Source organism: Alosa pseudoharengus, unplaced genomic scaffold, assembly GCF_046254945.1.
Source record: "Alosa pseudoharengus isolate Yale_2024_CS ecotype anadromous, Long Island Sound unplaced genomic scaffold, YU_APseudo_1.1 YU_APseudo_1.1_scf_13, whole genome shotgun sequence".
Taxonomy (NCBI): domain Eukaryota; kingdom Metazoa; phylum Chordata; class Actinopteri; order Clupeiformes; family Clupeidae; genus Alosa; species Alosa pseudoharengus.
Genome location: NW_027468598.1, coordinates 35,844,644 through 35,858,482, shown reverse-complemented (window position 1 = coordinate 35,858,482; position 13,839 = coordinate 35,844,644). Strand labels below are relative to the sequence as shown.

At 45.0% G+C, this 13,839-nt stretch overlaps 1 protein-coding gene across 1 annotated transcript in view; it reads right to left on the bottom strand.

Annotated features, from left to right (window-relative positions):
• Positions 1 to 513: 513 nt before the first annotated feature.
• hif1al (hypoxia inducible factor 1 subunit alpha, like) overlaps positions 514 to 13,839 on the bottom strand; it is a 40,929-nt gene continuing 27,603 nt past the window's right edge. The window contains exons 6-15 of the mRNA XM_076282950.1: positions 13,343 to 13,530; positions 12,767 to 12,873; positions 11,855 to 12,002; positions 10,735 to 11,048; positions 7,913 to 8,049; positions 7,392 to 7,484; positions 5,105 to 5,259; positions 4,066 to 4,171; positions 3,687 to 3,807; positions 514 to 3,258 (exon numbers count right to left, since the gene is read on the bottom strand). Coding sequence (XP_076139065.1) covers positions 3,179 to 3,258; positions 3,687 to 3,807; positions 4,066 to 4,171; positions 5,105 to 5,259; positions 7,392 to 7,484; positions 7,913 to 8,049; positions 10,735 to 11,048; positions 11,855 to 12,002; positions 12,767 to 12,873; positions 13,343 to 13,530 — 1,449 coding nt within the window. The 3' untranslated portion in view covers positions 514 to 3,178. The remainder of the gene's footprint in view (positions 3,259 to 3,686; positions 3,808 to 4,065; positions 4,172 to 5,104; positions 5,260 to 7,391; positions 7,485 to 7,912; positions 8,050 to 10,734; positions 11,049 to 11,854; positions 12,003 to 12,766; positions 12,874 to 13,342; positions 13,531 to 13,839) is intronic.

Below are 13,839 nucleotides of genomic sequence, written 5' to 3'. Positions count from 1 at the left end.
GTGGGAGACCTGTGCTTGTTTCTCTGCAACAAGAAGGTTCCATCTGGGGGTGATGGAAGACAGTGACACCCTCAGTGTTTGAAATGTCCAGTCGATTGCGCAATTTGGTCACATACGTTGCGGTTCAAGCTTCAATTGCGCAGAGAAAAAGTGGTCAGCGGAATAATAATTGATAAGAAGCCTAGGATGAACAACTTTTATATATGGATATTTTAAATACCAAAATAATATCCCAGGTCAAGTTGACCCAAACGGTGCAACATGTGCACTTACAAAGATGGGTGCTGATTTAAAAGTATCGTTGAAGCATGGGTTTGAAGGGCACCACATGTACCTCTCATTAAAACCTTTTGCCAGTGTGACACTTCAAACCCAGGGGCTCTTCCTTAGACTTCTCATATGGTTTTGTTGTGACCTTATATGATAGGAGGACAACTCAGGAACTGCACATGTTTTTTTCATGCATACTGCACTGTTCATTTCAGGCGGTAAAAGAAATACTTTCACACTGTAAACTCTAAAATATGTTTATTTGAGCTAAGACAGTGACTAAGATACATGATTAATACAACATGATTGCCACAGCTCTGCCTGAGGGAGAGGCCAAGAGAGACAGAGGAGCTTTCAAATTAATCTTGTGTGCTTCATTTCAACAAAAGGCACATAGAGACTTTTCAGTTTCACAATGACAAAATACAAACTACTTTTACTAAACGAATCAGTCAAATGGGGTTTGAGTGATAATTCTATACTACAAAGAAAGAGAGGGGAAATGATGTTCTATTCACATGCCACTGATATCCAATACATGGGAAAATGTAGAGGGAGGATAGACACGAAAAAGCTTTTATGACTGACATTAGAGGCTCTGAAGACATTTTAAAAAGTTTATAAATGTTAATACAAGTCAAAAATACAACAGCAATGTTATAACAATCCTACAAAAAAAGTCTAAATGTTTTAGTAATGGCTTCACATACCATTACTGCAGAGAAAATAGAAATCTATTTAACATTACAAAACATGCCACTGATTTGGTGTCTATCTTATGGATCCTACTAAACAGTTCCAGATGACAGGTTGGTGCACAAATGCTCACGGTGTGACAGACTAAGTAAAGTGTCCTTTAAAAAATTGAACGGTAGAAAAAGGACGGAAAATGATGCATCAATAGAACTCTTTTCTTGCTTTCCTCCCCTACTACCTCACATGGTTTATTTATGCCACTGCTAGACCGAGGTAATGTAGTGGATTCCACTTCATCTTGGGTGCAAATGTATCTATTATCAGTTATCTATTTTCAACTTTTTAAAATGAAACCTAAAAACTCCACTTCCTCACTTACATCAGCATCCAGAAGCTCAATGCATCTGAGAGCAATAATGGTCAACTACAGTCTACTTCTGTCCTGAGCCGACTGCCCTTCCTGGTTGAAAGCCCTTGGAAGTATGTGTGATACAGAAATTGTGCGTTTGCTTTGTGTTTTTGGAGTGAAGCTGTACGTAGTTTATAGAAGTTGTGCATATGTTTGTTGCAGGAGCAATGCCGCAAGGCACTGGTTCTAAGAGAACACCCGTTCTAAGAGAGCACCGCTGAGAGTGGGTTTGTGCGTTTTTTTTTTACTGTGTACGGTTCCTCATGGAGACAGAGGTTGTGAGTTGAAGCTGAGGTCAGAGTTGCGATATTCTAAAAACAGGACAGCTGACTTCAGTTTGACTTTCGTCTACACTGGGACAAATGCCATAAGTGTGCGGAATGGCTTAAATCTCCATGAGAATGTGGGTACAAACAAACAAACAAACAAACAAACAAACAAACAAACAAACACACACACACAAACAAACAAACGAACAAACAAAAAAACAAACACAAGTGACAACAGCACAGACTGCATATCACTGGCCACAAAATGGACGGCAGGGTCCAAACGTTTTTAAAGGGGTCTCAGTCAGACACTAGATTAAGAGCACACACTTCTCACAGCTGCATGTTAAGAGATATTGACAGTAGGACTCTATCCGAGCACACTGAAGATAGTTAACTTGCTTTTGCAATGGCCTTTTCTATTTCCAGGTCTGAGGCTGATCATTTATGGCCTAAAAACTTTTATGGTCACAGAATTATATTTAAAAAGTTTAGATGCCTGTCACCTCAATGTTTCAATACATGCTCAACTGCGGAGGGGAAAAAGTGAACTTAAAAGTATTTCATGAACATGAACAACAGTAGCATTTATGTGTTTTTAAAACATAAAAAATACTGAAAATGTTGTATTGAAGAGCTGAGCTACACGAGTTGCATGGGTAATGCATCTTGTTATTAATAAAAACAATAACCCTTTTAGAGATGAAAGGATATAGGATATAATGTATTTGTGTATAAACATATAAAGGATGTAGCGATTAAGTACAGTAGCTTGTTTGTGCAATATAACTTGATAAAGATGCAGGACAATCTGTGAAAATGTATACTGTATCATGGTTATAAAATCCATCATGGTAGCGAACACCCGATCTCCCACCAATCCTTCAGCTGTCGGTCATTGGTTGGCAGGACAGGGGGAGGGGCTGGACTCTGCTTCAGGAGAGGGGGGAGATGAAGGTCTCGTCCCACTGAAGCATACAGGGCAAACACACACACACACACACACACACACACACACACACACACACACACACACACACACACACACACACACACACACACACACACACACACACACACACACACTTCTTCAGGAGAGGGGGGAGATGGGGCCAAGGTCTCGTCCCACTGAAGCTTACAGGGCAAACACACAAACACACACACACACTTCTTCAGGAGAGGGGGGAGATGGGGCCAAGGTCTCGTCCCGCTGAAGCATACAGGGCAAACACACACACACACACACACAAACACACACACACACTGCTTCAGGAGAGGGGGGAGATGGGGCCAAAGTCTCGTCCCGCTGAAGCATACAGGGCAAACACACACACACACTGCTTCAGGAGAGGGGGGAGATGGGGCCAAGGTCTCGTCGCACTGAAGCTTACAGGGAAAACACACACACACACACACACACACTGCTTCAGGAGAGGGGGGAGATGGGGCCAAGGTCTCGTCCCGCTGAAGCATACAGGGCAAACACACACACACACACACACACACACACACACACACACACACACACCCCTCTTCAGGAGAGGGGGGAGATGGGGCCAAGGTCTCGTCCCGCTGGGTCAGGGGGACGGAGGAGGAAGGGGTCTTTCATCAGGGCTGCGAGAGAAGATGAGTACATTACATTTAACATGCAATATATGCACTTCAATGTTTCACATACATTGACTTATTTGTGGCGGCCCACCTAAACAGCAACATTGACCACCACACAATGATTTTCCAGGTTGTACTAAATTGTGCTTAAATCTGGTTAGAATCATAACCGCGCTGCATTCATTTGTTAAAAACTGTTGCATTCGACTTAATTCTGCAAACCTACCACCACAAATATAATTCAATTCTGTGGGAAACACTGTACCCCACACACACACACACACACACACACACACACACACACACACACACACACACGTAAACACTCAGACTCAAAAATGTACCTAAAACTCTTACAGTCAAAAAGACTAACACAAGCAAAGCACACAATCAAACACACAGTTGAATCAAAACTATAATGTAATACACACCCATGGAGTCACATAGTCCAGGCGTGGCTCCCAGGATGGGGTCTCGGTCAGTTAACAGCTTACTTTGCTGCCCCGGCATTAGCTCCAAGTCATCGGGACCCTCAGAGTCGATCAAATAATTCTGCAGAAACAGTGTCACACTGAACTCAAGAGTCGATTAAATAATTCTGCAGAAACAGTGACAGACTTGTTGTTTTCTTCCCCGCTCTACAAGATATATGGGTAAAAACAACCTAATATATCTATAAACACAGAGACTTGCCCTTTGACTATCAGTAGTGTGCAGAATGCTAAGATGGCGGCTGACCACCTCTTCAGCATGTTGCAGTGTGACTGTAAGTAGTGTGCAGAATGCTAAGATGGCGGCTGAGCGCCTCACCAGCATGTTGTGGGTCAGCAGCAGCTCTTCCTCTATGGGGCTGTTTCTCTGCCGCTTCTCCCACTTGTGCTCCAGCAAGGGCATGTCCTCGTCCACCTCATAGGCCCTGAACAAGCAGACCGAAGCCACAGCTTGGGTAAAGCCACACACATTATCCAATGCTCGATTATGGTAAAAATCGTTATCACGGTTATTTTGTTCAATATTGAGATAACGATTATTAAACAGGATTACTCAGAGATTTTGGAACTATCATCCATTTTCAAAACTTACATTTTTTACATTTTTAAATTGAATTTTAAATATAATCCAACATGTAAAAAGATAATGCACATGACAACTCAAGACAAAAGGAGAGCATTGTTATAAAACTGAATGTAGCAAAATAATATTTATATTTTGATTATATTATTTTCATAATTGTTGAAAGTCATAATCACAATTTATCAATTAATTGCACAGACCTAATCAACGGTGCTGTAAGATCTTTGGTAAAGCCACCCACAAATTATAAACCGTACTGAAAGATCTTTGGTAAAGCCACCCACACATTATAAACCGTACTGAAAGGTCTTTGGTAATGCGACACACATGAACAAAACAGCGGTCCACTTCCTGAAACTGTCACTAGGCAACCACCACCGCAAATATGAAAGAGTGCTCGAAATTATCTCAGTCTGTATGTTTCCGATCATAACCGTTCAATGGCATTCTGGGAAATATGCTACAGCTCTGGGGGCCATGGTTATGTTTAATGGAAGAGAGAATGGAGGCATGCATGAGTGGTAGGTGCAGTTTGATATAACTGTTGTATGCTTAATACAATAAATAAATTATTAAAGCAAATACAAACTTAAACACGCTAAACACCATATCAGCCCACCTGGCTATATCTGGCTCTGCAGACTGTTTCAGCACAGCCCGACAGCAGACTAACAAACTAGGTTATTCAAACACCACAAGAAGAATTGCTGGTGCCAGCATGCTGGGCTGGCCCCTCAGTGTAAACATCTTCTTCCATTACAGCTCTGTGGCTAACCTCTTCCTGGATGGTGCTGGGGGGATGGAGCCGAGGTCTGGGGGGGCCAGGGTGAGATGGTCTGCCTCGGTGAAGTGGGTCAGAGCCATGAGCTGGAAGTCATCGTCCATGGAGATGTATGGGGCCAGCATGTCCAGATCCATCTCGTCCATAATCTGAACCGCATAAAAGGAATGGTCATTTAAAACGTTGTTCCCCATACAATGTATATTATATTATTTTAATAGATTTATAATTGATTATATTTATAATTATATATAATAGAATAGAAATATAATAGATTATATTTATTAATTCATTGTATGCATGTAGCTTAATATATTCTCCAAACATCTCATTTAATTATGCTGATAATTATAACACCTTTTATATTCATGAACGCATTGGTTTGGTTTAGTCTCTGCTTTAGTCAATGTGCACACTGACGTGGTGGAAAACACAGCCATCTGTGGTTATGCACAGAAAGAAAAACACGGCATGCAAAGGCACGCAATGTCCTTGCAGACACCAACAACAGTACTGTGGACAGTGGCGTGCTAGCATGCTACCACAAAGAATGCCTGGGGCCTAATTTAAATATTGAAATATTTTTTCAATTCCCTAATTTAAATTACACAAAATGTCTGGGCCCTAATCTAAATGACACGCAAAATGCAAGTCTGAAATAGGCCAGTTTAGCGTTCTCACATGACACACATGATGTTTTAGTTCATGCCTGACACACTTGCTCATTGAGTGACTTATTAAATTCGGGTCCTCTAAGTGTGTGTGTGTGTGTGTGTGTGTGTGTGAGAGAGAGAGAGAGAGAGGTGCAATCAAATTTGAACATTTGAGTTTGTTTGTTTGTTTGTTTTCCACAAACACATATTGACGCTGGACATAGGATTACCATTGAAATTGAACAATTTAGAATGTTTACACAAAAACATATTTGCCTGGAACATTTGTGAATGTCAGCAGATAACTTCTCAAGAGGATCCAGATAAGAGTTCTCGGCAGATTAATTATCAAGAGGATCCAGATAAGAGTTCTCAGCAGATAACTTAACAAGAGGGCCCAGATAAGAGAGTGCTCAGCAGACTGACTGATGCCGAGTGACTGGTGTGTAGATCTGTGGGTGCTCATGACCAGGCTTGGAATTTCAACATTCTGGGGGCAAGGCCACTTGGCCTTCAGTTGGGCATATTTGGTGGAGGGCACAAAGGCCACATGTCTTACTAAGGCCAACGTTAACTATACAGTAGTAGGCTATAAAAATGATCAAAGTTGTATTTAGCCTATTCACTGCAGTAGACCTGCATCACTGTATGAAACATTACAAAAACATGAAACATGACACATTACATATAACTGTAATCATCTGTAATCATCTGATCATCTAATATTTACAGATATCTAGGCTATATTTAACATTTATTTGATATTTGGCCTGTTATGAAATCATGTATTGAACAGTTTAAGCACAGCTCAGCTTTAAGAAAGTCAAATAGCCTAGATGCATGCTTAGCATTTTGTGATACATTAAGGCTACTTTCACAAACTCAGCTGTCAGCTGTCCTCTGATTTACCGATATCTAGGCGACATTTGTAATATTTATTTTGTATTTGGCCCGTTATGAAATAATGTGGAACAATTTAAACACAGTGTAAAACTTAAAGCCCAAATTTGGAGACATCCATGTATGTTGAAATGTACTGCAAATTCAAAACGGGATTACTCTGGAACTGTACAGGGGACTGCTTTACACCTTTGTGTTCGGTAAGGTCTGCTGCTTATTCTGATATGTGGTTTGTCATGTGTTAAACGAGGGGTTCGTGAAGTATTCCGCCGAGATGAATGGGTAGGGAGATGGACACAAAAAAAATGATATTATTTACTTTTCTCGCGAACCGTTCACCACAGCAATTAGCGGCTGACATCGTTTAAAAGCTGAGAAAAAGCTCTTTCGTGTGATACTTGTGATGTCTGTGTGATGAGTAGGCTACTTCGCGAGTAGTTCAACTGAGAAGAATGGGTGAATTTGGACGCACTTTCTTTCTTGAATAACTTTCTCCACTGCGTAATTTGCGCTGTGAATGCTAAGATTGTTTTGACAGGCCATAGGCTAAATATATATCGCTATTAGTAGGACGCAAAGCAGAATATTGAAAGAAGGGGGCACCAAGGCCACCGTGGCCTGTAAACCTCTGATTTTCAAAGGGACGTCATGGCCAACGCAAGGGGCTACGACGGCCATGGCCGTCGTGGCCGCTGTGAAATTCCTATCCTGCTCATGACTATGAGTACCTCTGTGTTCTTCTCTCCACATTCACTGTCCGGTTTGATGGCGAAGAACCGCTCCACCTTGCCAGTGTCCATGGGCCCTTCACTAACCGGACTCTACGGGAGGTAACCAAGGGGCGAGAGAGGGAGAGAAAAAAAGGGAGGGAGACAGGGGAGAGGAAAATGGAAGGGATTGAGAGAGGGAGAGAGAGAGATTGAAGAAGGAGAGGGATAGGGGATAGAGGGAGGGAGAGGGATTGAGAGAGAGAGAGGGATTGAGAAGGGTTGAGAGGTAGATGATCAGGTAGATGATCAGGAAGATTATGTGAGTCATAGATTACTCAGACATTAACATCATACACAATCAGATGTGCGAGTCTTTGATCACTGTGAGACAAATCAGGTTTCTCCTCTCTCCTCTGAGAAAAAGAGCGAGATATGAGAGAGAGAGAGCTGAGCTACATGCCCTTACAAGTGCCAGTGCTAGAGAAAGAGAGAGAGAGAGAGAGAGAGAAAGATAGAGGAGCTAGATGAGATGCCCTTACAAGAGTCGACGCTGGAGACATGGGCTGGTCGAAGATGGGGGAGAGGAGCTGGCGGAGCTCAGGGCTGCAGAGCTCTTTGGGGAAGTCGGGGAGGGAGTCCGGCACCTCCGAGTGGTGAAAAGACAGGTCAGCAGAGTCTGCAGTAGCAACACACAGCACAACAACACACAGGCATGAGCTCAATGGCTACCACTAGACCCACCAAACAGCACAGGAGCAGAGGCAGTAAGTAAGTATAGGGCAATTCCACGGAAAATTGACTTTTTGTCACATCCGTAACACCAATAAAATGTGATGGTATGGTATGATGTGAATGATTACATGAAATTTGCATTTGCTACTGGCGTTATGGATGTGACAAAAAGTCAATTTTCCGTGGAATTGCCATATAAGTATATACTTTTTTGATCCCGTGAGGGAAATTTCTCTGCATTTATCCCAATCTGTGAATTAGTGAAACACACTCAGCACACAGTGCAGTGTTTCCTATACATTGACTTATTTGTGGCGGCTCACCACAATATCAATATTGACCACCACACAATATCAACACTGACCACCACCACAATATCAATATTGACCACCACACAATATCAATATTGACCACCACACAATATCAATATTGACCACCACACAATGATTTTCCAGGTTGTACTAAATTGTGCTTAAATCTGGTTAGCATCATAACCACGCTGTGCTAATTTGTTAAAACTGTTGTATTCAAGTTAATTCTACAAACCAACCCCCACAAATGGAATTCAATACTGTGGGAAACACTGCAGTGAACACACAGTGAGGTGAAGCACACACTAATCCCGACGCAGAGAGCTGCCTGCTACAACAGCGGTGCTTGGGGAGCAGTGAGGGGTTAGGTGCCTTGCTCAAGGGCACTTCAGCCGCTTCCTACTGGTCGGGGTTCGAACCGGCAACCCTCCGGTTACATGTCCGAAGCGCTAACCAGTAGGCCACGGCTGCCCCAACATATTGGCCAGCTCATCTCAAAACTGCACAAGAGCAGAGGCCAGCTCATCTCAAAACAGCACATAGGAGTAGAAAAGGGACAATAAATGGACTCATTAGACTGGCCTACAGTATGTAAGGATGTGTCTTGACTACAGGCTAGGCTGTGTTGTGTATGGGAATGACTTAGTGACATAGTAGGTTGTGCTGTGTATGGGACTGACTAAGTGACTTAGTAGGCTGTGCTGTGTATGGGAATGACTAAGTGACTTAGTAGGCTGTGCTGTGAATGGGAATGTATCTGTACCAAAACTATCAGTGAATATAATGACTCAGAAGGCTGTGTTGTACATTAGGACATGCTCCTACCCAACTCTCAGTGAAAATAAAGATGTAGAGGGCTGTGCTGTGTATAAGGACATAGCTGCACCCAGCCCTGAGTGTGTGTGTGGGTATGATGTACAGGGCTGTATCGAGCCCTGAGTGTGTGTGTGGGTATGATGTACAGGGCTGTATCGAGCCTTTAGTGTGTGTGTGTGGGTATGATGTACAGGGCTGTATCGAGCCCTGAGTGTGTGTGTGTGGGTATGATGTACAGGGCTGTATCGAGCCCTGAGTGTGTGTGTGGGTATGATGTACAGGGCTGTACCCAGCCTTTAGTGTGTGTGTGGGTGGGTGGGTATGATGTACGGGGCAGCACCGACCCCTGAGTGAGTGTGTGTGGGTATGATGTGCGAGTGAGTGTGTATGTGGGTATGATGACGTAGAGGGCCGTGCAGTGTATAAGGACATGAGGTACCCAGCAATCGGTGAGGACAAGGACTAAGAGGATGATCGCACTGATGCCATTTTTTCACCATCAGGCGCTTGAAATGATTTTGTTTACCCATGGAACGATTCAACTGACCGCTAGAACGTGCCTTGCATTTAAATGAGCGAGAAGCAAGCAGACAGACAAACCAAGCTCAAAAAGACGGCAGACGCTCAAAGTTAAAAAATAGTGCGACTTTTGAGGTTGCGTTCAAAAACACTGTCAGCCAGTGTGAACAGCGCCTTAGCAGGCTGTGTGTGTGTGTGTGTGTGTGTGTGTGTGTGTGTGTGTGTGTGTGTGTGTGTGTGTAAGTGTGTGTCTGTGTCTGTGTGTGTCCGTGTGAATGCATGCGTGTGTGCCCTTTCCCATTCAGAGCTGAGTCAAGCAAACTGGCCAAAGTGTGTGTGCAGGTGTGATTGTGTGTGTGTGTGTGCGTGCGTGTGTGTGTATGTGGGGTGTGTGCGTGCATGCGTGTGTGTTGTGTGTGTGTTGTGTCCAGGCACCTGTGAGGGGGACGATGGTGTCCCCGGGTGTGAGAGTGTGTGTGTGTGTGTGTGTGTATGTGCGTGCATGCGTGTGTGTATTGTGTGTGTGTTGTGTCCAGGCACCTGTGAGGGGGACGATGGTGTCCCCGGGTGTGTGTGTGTGTATGTGGTGTGTGTGCGCGTGCGTGTGTGTTGTGTCCAGGCACCTGTGAGGGGGACGATGGTGTCCCCGGGTGTGTGTGTGTGTGTGTGTGTGTGTGCGTGTGTGTTGTGTGTGTGTTGTGTCCAGGCACCTGTGAGGGGGACGACGGTGTCCCCGGGTGTGTGTGTGTGTGTGTTGTGTCCAGGCACCTGTGAGGGGGACGATGGTGTCCCCAGGTGTGAGAGTGTGTGTATGTGGTGTGTGTGTGTGTGCGTGTGTGTTGTGTGTGTGTTGTGTCCAGGCACCTGTGAGGGGGACGATGGTGTCCCCGGGTGTGTGTGTGTGTGTGTGTGTGTGTGTGTGTGTGTGTATGTGGTGTGTGTGTGTGCGTGCGTGCATGCGTGTGTGTGTTGTGTCTAGGCACCTGTGAGGGGGACGATGGTGTCCCCGGGTGCTGGGGCCAGCTGCAGCAGCTCCTTAGGGTTCTCCTTCAGCTGGAGGAACAGCTCTCCTGAGGAGGAGGAAGAGGAGGAGGAAGAGGAGGAGGAGGAGGATGAAGAGGAGGAGGAGGAGGAAGAGGAAAAGGAGGAGGAGGAGGAGGAAGAGGAGGCTTTGCCATCACTGAGCGACTCCTTTTCCATCTCCGCCACCTCCACCTTCAAACCCGCCGGCAGAGCAGAGCACACCGTGGAGCGAGTCTGCTCCGCCGAGAACACCACCTCTGCCTGCTCCACCCCACTAAAAGAGAGAGAGCAAGAGAGAGAGGGGAAGAAAGGCAGAAAGACAGAGAGAGCAAGAGAGAGGAAGAGACAGAAAGAGAGAGAGAGAGAGGAAGAGAGAGCAAGAGAGAGGAAGAGACAGAAAGAAAGAGAGGGGAAGAAAGGCAGAAAGAGAGAGAGAGGAAGAGACACAGAAAGAGAAGGAGAGAGAGAGGGGAAGAGGAAGGGACTGGTGGTTAGATCAGCAGAATGCTCGATCACATTAAGTGCAAAAACGAGAAGTAAGAATCGCCAGCTATGAGCAATACCCTAACAACTTCGTGCCGATTTAGACATCTGGTCAACACTAAGCGCCACTATGGATTTTGAGCTGGGCTAGCATGCAATACCCAGTAAAGTTGAGAGTCCATTTCCTGACTGGCACTTGTGTAAGGCACTTAACCTCAAGTTGCTTTGCTCTTGTGATTGACATAATATGTTGCTTTGAATAAAAGCATCAGCCAAATGAAACAGTAATGTATAATTTTGGCACGTAACTGTATCAATACGGTGTTTGAGCGGACCTTAAACCACGTTTCTGAAATGATCAAAGATCCCTGTCATCCAAACCACCACTTGTCCCAGCTTCTCCCCTCTGGAAGATGTTAGAGGTCCATCAGAACTGAAACCACTCGTATCACATATGCAAGTGACAAATAGATTTCTTGAATCTTGAATCTATCTATCGATCTAAATGTATACAAGTCAGAATATGTATACTGTATATTTTAAGATCCTAATTCTCATTATTGATAGAGACATTTCTACATGTGCAAAGCGCCGAACCTGAGGATAAAGTTGAGGCAGACCACGGCCTCCGGCTGAGAAGTCTTGCTGTTGTAGATGACCGTGGCTTTGGTCTCGGCCCACACAAAGCCCCCGTTCTTGGCCAGGAAGCGATAGTGTCTGGTGGACACCTGGCCCTTGGACAGCACTGTGGACAAAGGATTATGGGACAGCATTTAGCACTAGCATTTTAGTAGTGGCATTGGAGCAGCCTCTTGGGGAGCAGGGCCATGTTGGAGTAAGTGGTAAACTATGGTGAACCGTAAGGTGAGTGTGGGGGCACAGGAGGCTGCAGCATCTGACCCATATTGGGGTCCAGGTGTCCATGGGGACCCCATCCCACCCCATCTCTTTCACCCCACTGTCCTGTCTGAACGAGGGTAACCCCACTGTTCAGAATTGGACAGTGAATAAAGTGTGTTCCTTTAAATATTACACCCACTGTCCTGTCTGAATGAAGTCTTGTCTGAATGAAGGCCCCAAAATACACCTCTAACAAACAGAGGGCTCCTCTATTAGGGTACATAACATGTACTCTTGACCGACACATCTTCAACCACGTCAATAGATAGGACACACACACACTTCAAAGCTCAGAGCTGCTGGTGTGTGAATTTTTTTTTCTTTTTTTTTTTCTGTTCAGCTTTAAGTTGCTGTCCCAGGGTGGGTCTTCGTTTAGCAATGTTGGTTAGGGAGGGTGAAAAGTGTGGTGCAACGTGTGAAATGTGTGGCTGCTGTTGAAATGGTTGACATAAACTGCCCTACATGTGTTTCTACACAAAGAGACGTAACACGCACACACAGACACACACACACACACTCACTCTCGTAATGTACAGCATGTCCTGTGGCGGTCATCAACACTTCCTAATGAAGACTTAATTAACATATGGGTGAGAAAAGGGAACTCACATATGTGAAGGCTCTTGGTCACATGATCGAAGTCCAAAGCATGATAGTACTCAAACGCTGATCGGCCAATCAGGTCCTCCGGTTCGTAGCCCACGAGCTCTGTGACCCTGCAGTCAGAGGAAGTGTTTCACAAGACACGTGTGAGTGCTGCAAACTCAGACAGAAGTAGCCACATCACTACCTCCTAATCATGCTACTGCTGCAACACTCATCTGAAAGTAGCCGCATCACCACCTCCTAATCAGGCTACTTCTGCAATGCTAGCACGCTCATTTGAAAGTAGCCACATCACACATCAGATTTCTAGTAAACTGGAACTACTTCATAGATGTGCAGATATCTAGTAAACTGGAACTACGGTACTTCATAGATGTGCAAATATCTAAGTTAATTGACATTCGTCAGAGTGTGTCACAGTAAATTCAACCAGGCTCAACCCTCAATCTCCCATTCTCATCATCCTCATCCTCATCATCCGGTCTTCTTCCCATCAGCAAATGTTGTTGTTGTTGTTGTTGTTTGTGTGTGTGTTTTCCTGGGTGTGTTTGTGAGTGTGTGTCCAGTCCGTGCCCCTACCTGCCGTCGCACTGGGTGAAGCCGAGGTCCATGTTGTGGCGCGTGAGGAAGGTGCTGCAGTCCAGAGGGAACTCCACGCTGGACGGGTGAGGAATGGGCTCACACAGCAGTGTCAGGTAGCCGCCCACAGGGGGCGCTGTGGCGCCCTGGGCCCTGAAGGGCTGCAGGTGCCCCGTGCAGTGGAGGACCTTACACAGGGGAAGCAAGGCAACAAATGAAGCCACAACAACATGAGTTAATGGACGTACAGTTTTACTGAAGAGGGACTCATTTACTGTGCAAAACATGTGACTCTGACATGGGTCAGGCTCTATGTGGTAAATGTAGCACTTGCTTTTGTGATGTGTGGAAGTGTCTGAATGTGTGTGTGTGTGTGTGTGTGTGTGTGTGTGTGTGTGTGTGTGAAACTGTGTGTCTGCGTCTCGCTCAGCGTCTCAGGGGGCATATTTAGTCTCGCTGCGTCTCAGGGGGCATATTTACAGGTTAGGGGCAGACTG